The sequence below is a fragment of the Antrostomus carolinensis genome, unplaced genomic scaffold (assembly GCF_000700745.2).
Source record: "Antrostomus carolinensis isolate BGI_N321 unplaced genomic scaffold, ASM70074v2 scaffold11726, whole genome shotgun sequence".
NCBI lineage: Eukaryota > Metazoa > Chordata > Aves > Caprimulgiformes > Caprimulgidae > Antrostomus > Antrostomus carolinensis.
The window spans coordinates 2,952-12,909 of record NW_010321187.1 but is presented as its reverse complement, the minus strand read 5'-3'; the positions used below and the strand labels follow the sequence as shown (position 1 = coordinate 12,909).

Sequence of the window (9,958 nt, the reverse complement as noted above, 5' to 3'; positions counted from 1 at the left end):
AGTCAGGCAGAGGGGTGTGGGTTTGGGTTGTTCCCCGTGTTGCTTTCCTTGTTTCCTTGCCGCCCTGCTCATCCTTGAGCCCGGTGCACTATTGGACAGTGTGTGTACCTGCAGAGTGGTGCTGCCTGTGCCCTTTTAGCCCAAAGCACTGCCTAAAAGTAGTATTTAGAATTTCATTTTTATTTGTATTAAAAGATTTTATTTTTATAAGATTTTCATTAAAAGCTTTTAATGAAAAGTCAGTTGTGCAGTTTTTTATTTTTAAATTTCAAAGCTCCTTGATATTTTTGCACAAGCTCCGATACTGTGATAGTCTCAGTGCACAGCAACTCGGTTTCTTCTGTAGCAGCATTTGATTTCTAAGGCTGGGCTACCAAACAGAAGATAAACGTGATGGCAGGTGAAATACAGTGATGCAAACTGCAGTGTACTAGTGGCTTTAAACATTTAAGGCTTGCAGTCTTACTTGTGTTTTCTGACACTGTAAACAAAGATCTCTGGATGGATAAATAGTTTTAGGGAGCGTGCAGTCTGAATTAATGAAAAACATGCTTGAAAAAGATCTGTAGAGGATAACTGTGTAAAACAACAGGACTCCTACTGTCTTCTCAGTAACGTGGTTCTGAAGCTGTCCTTAAATTTTCCTGTTGCTTTTCAACATTGAAATTTAGGATTTAATGCTGACAATTTATTAAGTGCAGAGGGACTCGAAGTAATAATGAGATGCCTGATGATACTAGCAGCATTTTCTTTTTTATCCAGAGAGGTGTGTGTGAGGAGGGGAAGGTATTTCAGAGCAACCTGGTTAGTGGAAGGTGTCCCTGCTCATGACAGGGAGGCTGGAACTAGATGATCTTTAAGGTCCCTTCCAACCCAAACCATTCTATGATTCTTTGAATTCTTTCAGATCTTTTGAAGTGTTTTATTTTGAATCAAAATAAATATTTAATTGTAAGGTCTTTAAAATTAATTTTAGGAACTTAAGGGTGATTTTTAAACAAAAAAAAGTAGTTGTGAATTTAAAGATTTAAACATTTCATTTTAGAATGTTAAAGAGAACAGTCCTTTGAATTTTATGATAGTTTTTCCAGAGAATGCAGTTGTGTCTGTGTTGCAGCAGCTCTCTGCTCTCCCTGGCTTCACGTCCTCACCTGCTCCATGCCAATTTTAGCATCTTTGCAGTGATGTGGTATACTAGGTAGAGGAGCTGCTCCAGGTGGGAAAATAACAAAAAAACCCTTTTTTGTTTGTTACTGGGTTATCCTGTGGCAGGATCCATTTCCTCATAAGGCTGCACAAACGCTTGGCTGCTCTATTGCAGTACGTAGGGTAGGGGAATGTGGTCCATTGTAGTGTAAAACAATGTGAAACTAGATGTGTGTGTACAATCTTTTTTCCAGGTTGCTAGGAGCGATCTATTTGTTGCCTCATTTTAAGACTTGGAGTGAGTTTTCTATACTGCTAATAAATTTAAGAACCAGGTACCAGTACCTTCAAACTCTCTGTCTGATACCGGATGCAGGGATGCTTTAGAAGTTTTAAGTCCCTAGATTAAGCACAATTTATTTGTGGAGGAAGTAAAGTTGTTCATATGATTTGTGCGATGAAGAAACTAGAAATAATCAAGAGATTTAAATAGTGCCCTAGCCCTCCTCAAAAGGCAAAAGGTACATGTTTGACGTGTACTTAACATACCCAGTTTGCACTTAGTTAGGCCTACATGGTTGTAACTGATGGGGTTTTTTTGTGGGCTTATAAAATTCAGCCTTGGACCCTATTTGTAACTTCTGATATTTTGTGTATTTACTTATTTTTTTTTAACTTTGTTTATCATCTAGAAAAATACAGAAACTCTTCAGCACAAACAGCGTGCTTTCTGCTGAGAAAGATGAATCTACCACTTCCAAAACCAGCACCACTGAAGTGGCATCAAAGAGGCAGGAGGGTGTAGCAGAAACACCAAAGCAGAAATTGTTAGACATTATTGGTAGTATGAAAGTAGAAGTGAGCTACAGGAAGAAGCTCCAACAGTTAAAAACACATGAGATCAAAAAGCAAGCCACAAAAAAGCTGGAAGGTCTGGACAGTGAAAGTAGCATGCTTCAGAAAACTACAGAACATACCCAGCGGTAAAGTATAACAAACTTTTAGTCTCTTTTCTCCCCCCGCCCCCCCCGTTATCTAGGATGAAATAAAGCATCAAATGCCATTTCCAAGTATGGAGGAGAGTCTTGTAAGGGAATGTAGTGTAGATGGAGATTGCAGAAAGTCACAGGGCAGAATCTGGATAAAAGATGATGTGTGCTTTCTGCAGTATGTTACCTTTTTCTGCACTGAGACTCTTGCATGGCAGCACTAGCAGCTGCCTGTGGGAAGTTATTTTAATGGGAGGGAGAAAGTGCTGTTCAGATAAAATACAATAAAACTGAGGAAAAAGGGAAAAAAAAACAAACACAAGATTAAGAATGACATCATGAGTGTTGAGACTCGTGGATGGCTCCCCACCACATTGTGTTTATAGTCTTGCAGGTCTGTGCTGCCTGTAGTCTTTGGCCACTTGAGTACAACAGTTTGTCAGTATCATTTATCAGCTTATAATTAGTGCAACATAGGGTAAACCTAAACTTCCCTCTGTCCACCTGCACCCCCATTTGGGACATTGTGTAGCTGTAACTTCTGTGTTATTAAGACATAAAATGACAGTACAGAAATGACAATTTGAATATATTGAGGCTTTTATTTTTATATATATATATATATATCCATATCTGTTACATCTCTTACAGAAGCAAGCCTTTAAATCCAGAACTGGTGGAGGCTGTTTCTGCAGTTGCATCTTCCCTGCCACTCAACAAGAAACAGACAGAATCAGAACTACTTGCACAACTAAGACGACACGAAGAAACCACAGATGAACAGAAAAAGGGGGGAACTATTAACATACGGTCTGTATATTGAATGTTATTCTCAGTAACATGTGAAATTTTGATTTTGCCATGTCATCTTGAAGGTGACTGGGTTCTGTGTTGGAAAGATGGCCTTAAAAGGTGCATTTGGACAGGTTATACTTGGAATTAATGAATAATGGGAAAATCGTTGGTCAAACTCCCTAAATTTTGCTATCCTCATTCTAAAATGGTTTTGCAGAAATGGAATTGTTTTCCTGCTCAGGGTCATTACTTTCTTGGACAAGCTAGCAAAATAACAGGTTTGGGTTTGTTTGGGTTTTTTTTTTATTCCCCAAGCTTCCAAAATTCTCACACAATGGATGGATTTGTAAATGTTCAGACATTCTGTCTGGATGGGTGAATTTTCGTGACAGCTCTGCAGAACTGAACTAGAGCAGCTCTATTCATAGCACCACCCTTCCTTTCAAAATTTTCCAGTCAACCCAAGAAACTCATCTCTTGGCTTAACTCCGTTTCCAGTGTGGTTTTCAAACAGATGAGAAACATTTGTTTGGAAACTGAAACAGTTGTGCGTACTGCTCTTTTGGATGATGGTTAAAGACAGATTTTTTTGTTCTTTTTTTTTTCCCCCAGCTAGTATTCAGATAACTACTCAGAAAATAAGGCATTAAATCCAGGTGAAATGCTGCACTAATCAGAAAATTGTATCTTCAGAAAAATGGGAGTGTGAAACCTTTATTTATGGCTGTTTCCAGTGTGAACTTCAGGCTGCTTATCATCTTAGTTTTAATTTGTTCTTTGAAAATGAATTTGTCCCAAACCAGGATTTAAGTTTGACCCATATATGAGTATTTGTAGGTCGCTCTAAGGATCAGTAAAGGATCTGCTTCGTATGTTTATCAGTGAACTGCAAACAGAGCAGCCAACAAGCTAATGATGTTTGTGGCTAACGTCTGATTTTTTAAGTGGCGGAAAACTAAGGAAGATGTGATGGATACTTGCAAATAGGCTGAGTTACAGCGTGCAGTGAATAACTTGGTTAAACAAAATGCCGTGTTTTTCAGAGGTTGTAAAGGGAAAAGGGAGAAACTATGCCAGCTTCCCTTTTAGCTTGTATTCGTGGTTCTCTACCAAGAGCACTAGTGGTGGTTGTGGAGAGCAGAATGAAATTCTCTCCAAACATGTGAAGTCTGTCCTATTTGAGGAGGAAATACGATTTTAGGTAGTACATGCAAGTGTCTCCAAAGGCTGTATGTGCTCTGTTTTCATAATGTCCTCTCAGCCTGAATATAGGAGATCTTGAGAGTTTATCTCACCACAGGCTTTTGGAGCCAAAATGAGTAGCTTTAAAGTTGAGAGGTCTGTCTGTTTTGTGTAAAATTGAGGTGTTTCATCTTCTTTATTTGTATTTTGTTTTTTTGTGTGTGCAGTATTAACAACAGCTTAAGAAACACATCCTAATGTAAGGAGAATAAATAAGTACTATTTTATATAAAGCATGTGTTCATTAAACTATTAATTACCAGTGAGGTTGTTCCATCTCTGTCACTGGGGTTTTCAGAAGAGCAGAGTACAATGGCATTGGCTGTGGGTGACCAACTTAAAATTAGAACCTACTTCAGTACCTGATAAGACGTTGGAGGAGCATTCTGATACTGACTGAGCTAATATGTGCAGTGGCTAACCTCGTATGGGCCCGCATCTGTTCCTTAAGCTATACATACTCATCTCTAAATGTGGTTGCTGTGCCTACTGGCAACAAGGGCACGTTCTCCTCACCACCCACTGCACTTTCCCTGAAGCACTTACCCAGCTGTGGCTGCTGTGGAAGAAGGAAGGCATTTAAGGAAGTTGTAGCCTAAGCAAAAAGGTGCTTTTTTGTCCCTGCAACTATATAGTGCCTCTGTAGAGTTGGTTGATGTGTTAAGTTCTACTATTACAATATCTTATAACATGCGTGTGGATGAATCACTATGGTTAGAAAAATGCATTTTCCTCAACCAAAACTGGCCTTTTTGGTTGGCTAGGAATGTCGTAGCTGGCTTGCTCTGATTTGAGTTGGCAAGTTCTACTCCCTGTGGCAGATTTGTGAAGCTTGCTTCTGCCTGGGAATATATGTTAATGTTTTTTATTATATGTTGAAAAGAGTCATGGAATGGTTTAGCTTGGAAGGAACCTTTAAAGGTCATCTAGTCCAACTCCCCTGCAGTGAGCAGGGACATCTTCAACTAGATCAGGATGCTTGGAGCCCCATCCAACCTGACCTTGAATGTTTCCAGGGACGGGACATCTACCACCTCTCTGGGCAACCTGTCCCAGTGTTTCATCACCCTCAGTGTAAAAAATTTCTTCCCTGTATCTAGTTTAAATCTACCCTCTTTTAGTTTAAAACCATTATTCCTTGTCCTGTCACCATGGGTCCTGCTAAAAAGTTTGTCCCTATCTTTCCTGTAAGCCCCCTTTAAGTACTGAAAGTCTGCAATAAGGTCTCCCTGGAGCCTTCTCTTCTCCAGGCTGAACAACCCCAACTGTCAGCCTTTATTCATAAGAGAGGTGTTCCATCCCTCTGATTATTTTTGTGGCCCTCCTCTGGACCTGGTCCAACAGGTCCATGTCTTTGTTGTGCTGAGGACTCCAGAGCTGGACACAGTACTCCAGGTGGAGTTTCACCAGAGCGGAGTAGAGGGGCAGAATTACCTCCCTCAACCTGGTGGCCACGCTTCTTTTTATGAAGCCAGGTGGCTTTCTGAGCTGTGAGTGCACATTGTTGGCTCATGTCCAGCTTTTCATCCACAAGGATCTTGAAGTCCTTCTTGTCAGGGCTGCTCTCAATCCCTTCATCCCTCAGCCTGTATGGACACCAGGGATTTCTCTGACCCAGGTGCAGGACCTTGTACTTGGCCTTGTTGAACCTCATGAGGTTCATATGGGCCCACTTCTTGGGTTTGTCCGGGTCCCTCTTGATGGCATCCTGTCCCTCAGGCATGTCAGCTGCACCACTCAGCTTGGTGTTTTCTGCAGACTTGCTGAGGGTGCGCTCAGTCCCACTCTCTTTGTCATTGATGAAGACATTATACGGTAAAGGTTCTGTTTTCTTCCATAATAGTTAGGCAACAGTTTGAAACTCTCTCAATGGATGAGTTTTCTAGAAAGACCAGCAACTCCTGCTGATTTTCATGACTGAAAACTTGATTAATAGTAACCTTTCACAGTTACATTCCGAGATGAATTTGGTACTTTCAGCTTTCTGATCAGTGTTAAAACTGTTGATTTTTAAAAGTCCAGCAGAAGGCACTAGTATTCTTTTAATATATTAGAAAGCATTACTTTTATTTATACATGATTTTGTATAAATATTTTGTGTTGATTTTTACTTGACAAGAAGAGAATATGGAAAGTTTAACTTTAATTTTTTTTTTTCCATAAAGGTTTTGCGCTCAATATGCTGACACATTTTAAAAACCAATATATATTTCTCTGTTATTTAAATGTATTTAAAAATAAGGTACCTTCACAAGCAGTAGAGCCTTATAATGCTCAGCTGCAAAAAATTGGGATACTGCTGTTGAGAGGTGTGGGGGCATGAAATAAATTGTACGTTGTCTGAGTCTTTTGGTTCGTACTAATTCTTTTTTCCAGGATTGTGGCACGGACTCCAGAGGTCACTGTTGTACACAGTCACCTCATCGCCTTGTTTTGTAGACAGTGTGAGGACAGCGTGTTCACTAGGAGAGGAAAATATTAATGATACAAGAATTTATTTTTCTCAGTGTGGGATGAAGTTTCACTCAATGGAAATTACAGCAGCACTGTACCAAAATAGAATCAGCGGCACTACAAATTGAAATTTCAGCTTCTGTTTCGGGTGTAGAGGTGGTAAAGTAATTCAGAGCTCAGATTAAAGTATATCCACAGCTCCTTGGGTCTCCATTTCTAGTGTTATAGTTATTGACTGGTGATCAGGAAGGAGAGAGAATCTCTGCTTGTTACAAAATCTCTACCTCTTGCCATCCCTGGAAGGTCAAAGTATCTAGGAGCTTATTGTTCTGACCTCATGTTGTGACGTGAGGTAATATAATGTAATATCTAACCACTGTAGGTACACTGGGGTTGGAGTATGAATTTGTAATCGGATGTTTTTCATTACAAAGACCTTCAAAACATCTTTGTAGTTTTATTTTTATTGAATACAGGGGCACTTTTATTTGATGGAGTGGTGAATGTTGCTTCCAGAAATGTTCATATGCCAATGATGGGGTGACATTAGGACTTTCCAGTGGGAATATGATACCATCGACTACATCTTCTGATAGCTTGGTAGCATAGTCTGTCCAGACCTACTGTGCAAAAGACAAATAAATCAAGGTCAGCTATGAGAAGAGCCTCTCCAAGGAAGCCTCATCCCCCTGTAGTGCAGGAGCACTCCAGCCTTGTAGGTCGCAGCCAAGCAGTTGGGCTGGGCTGTGTGTGACTGACCTTAGGAATTATGTCCTCTTGACCCTCACAAGTATGTCAGGCTTCTGGCCCAACACCAACTCACCAATGCCAGTAGGCACTTCATAGAGTAATTTCTAGTGTGAGATATGTGACTAGTTTGAGATTGCTTTTTCTTTAAGGTTAAAATTAAATGATTTAAAACTTGTTTTCTGATGCCTTTCATTCAGAGTAGGTACTTGAAACGCTCTGCAATTCTTGTTCTGCCATTTGGAAACACATCTAAGACAGAAGAGAAAATCCTACTGTGTTGCTGTGGCAATTAGCTTTTACAGTTTTCCAGAAGTATTTCTTTCTTGTTAATAAAATCTCTTTTGGCTTAAGCTACCTAAACCATAGTTTGAACTTCATTTAGATTTTCATAACATGGATATGCAGTATTTTTGACTTGGCTTTTTTTTTTGTTTTGGGACCGTATTTTTCTCTTAAAACTCGAAGAGCTGCAGTTTTGGATAGCTGTTTGTTACTGGAAGCAGTTGGGAGGAGAGGATAGCTGTGAGTAAGAATTATCATCTTAGTCTTTACCGACCAACAGACTTACTGGTTAAGGAGACAAATCAGTGGAGGCAGAAAGGTGGTGTGTTTTCCTCTTTGCGTTCAGAATGAGCTGCAAACTGTGCTGGGAGAGATCAGAGCACTTGTTCTTCACTTATGATTTTGACTACAGAATTATTAAGGAAGATGTGATCTGTTAAAGCTATAATATGATTATGCAGTGCAACAGATTGCAGAGGATCAGGAAAGGTGACCTACTTATTAGGGTGGCTTGATTGACCCGTGTCAGCTGATGTCTGAAGGCAAGCTTCCTTTTGGTCTGCAGCAGCACAGCTCTGTCCCTGGGCAGTGTTGGTTTCTGTCCAAAAAAACTGGTGAATTTTACCTCCTTATTTCAGTGTATTTCTTGTATCCAGAGAAATTCCTTATTTGCTTAAGCAAAACATACCTTTGTGAATGTTGGTATGCAGATACATGATTTTTTTCTTTTAGTTGAAAACTAAATAGTTTCAAAGAAAGCATTCATTGTAGATTTAGTAGGCTAAAATAGCACTTTTCATTTAGTCTATATAGATGTTAACAACTGAGGTGGTTTAAAAAGTAAGACTTGAGTGTTTAATGACTTAAAAATGGGTGTATTTTGGAATGTATGATTCTGTCTTGTAGAGGCTTATGAAACCAATTGACAGTAGAGTTTCTGGTCAATACATATGACAAACTTCCTTGCTTTGTGAATTTCTTGAGTTTTTACATTTATGTTTTTAATTTCAGCAACGTTATTTCAGAAATGACAGTTAAAAAGCAGTCTCCAGCTCAGAGAGGTGTGAGGGTATCCAGTCACATTTCCTTGAAGTTGGATGAAGATGGTCAAAGCATCAAGCCTGAAAGATTGTCACCTAAGTCTGATTCCAGAAGGTATTATTGTTGTGTTCCCTTCCAATAGAAGGAGTATACAATCAATTACTACTAATGGTTAATATTTTAAATGTAGTTGTAGGTATTTATGTTACCATGATACTTCAGAGTTTAAAGAAATTACTTAAGTATTTTCCGAGGAAAGTGCTGTTAGTGTTGAAATAAACTTCTGTTAGACCACACTAGTTAATGTTAACCAGCTAATCAAATAATACACCCTTCAAAATACTCGGTGCTGAAATGTAATTGTGTTTGTTTTAAGTAGTTTAAATTATTCTCACTTATGCATAGCACAATTTTATATCACTTTTTTAACTGTTTGGGAGATGGAAGCTCTGAAGGCTTACTTTCATCTAATGGAAAACTTTGATAAATGTTCTGTATATATAAAGACATTTTAAAGTTGTGGATTTTTTTTATTTCTTACCACCTTGTTGCAACCAACAAGTCATTCTGTAATTGAATTCTCTGTTGTCTGTCACGTTATAGTTGTCTGTGAAATGAACACTATAGTTTACGTGATGATTTCAGGGTACTTCTTAAATTTATCTTGCTGCTGGTTTATGTGGCCAGTCTATTTCTTAATGAATTAAGGAATGCTCTTAAATTTTTGTTTTACTTCTGTAAGCTATGCTTTCTTGCCTGCAGTCTTTTGATTTTTCCCATGGCAGCTCATCATCGTGTTCCTTCCCAGTATATTCCTTCTCTAGAAGTTCTGTTTTTTAATAAGATTAACTTCTCTGATAATTAATTTATTTTGCAAATTGATCCCATTTTCTTGGGGTTAGGGGCTGGAAGTTGATGGAGTAATTTGTGTTTAGATATTGCTGAAGACAGAATTTGGATAACTAAGAAAAAAACCCCCATAAATTTATGGGTGAGTGGATGTACAATATTCTGCCCTCTTTGACTGAGACATCTATTCCAGCATATCATAAACAGAGAATTGTGACTTCCCATAAGGAACAGATGGGAGCATATGCATTGAGCCCTGCAGATCATGCAAAAACCTCCAAGTGGCTCATAGCCAGTTGTTAGAAGAACTTGACCTGCTTGCTGAAGTGTTTCTGAATAACTTCCTTCTTCTTGAACTACCAAACTGTTAAGGTGTGTTAAGGAACTATCTCTTGGGCCTCTTCAGTGTT

At 39.0% G+C, this 9,958-nt stretch overlaps 1 protein-coding gene across 1 annotated transcript in view; it reads left to right on the top strand.

Annotated features, from left to right (window-relative positions):
* Positions 1-393: 393 nt before the first annotated feature.
* Positions 394-9,958, top strand: part of MRPS31 (mitochondrial ribosomal protein S31) — a gene marked incomplete at its 3' end in the record, with an annotated part of 11,614 nt that continues 2,049 nt past the window's right edge. The window contains 5 exon segments of the mRNA XM_010169839.2: positions 394-512; positions 1,118-1,198; positions 1,839-2,129; positions 2,787-2,945; positions 8,670-8,813. Coding sequence (XP_010168141.2) covers positions 394-512; positions 1,118-1,198; positions 1,839-2,129; positions 2,787-2,945; positions 8,670-8,813 — 794 coding nt within the window.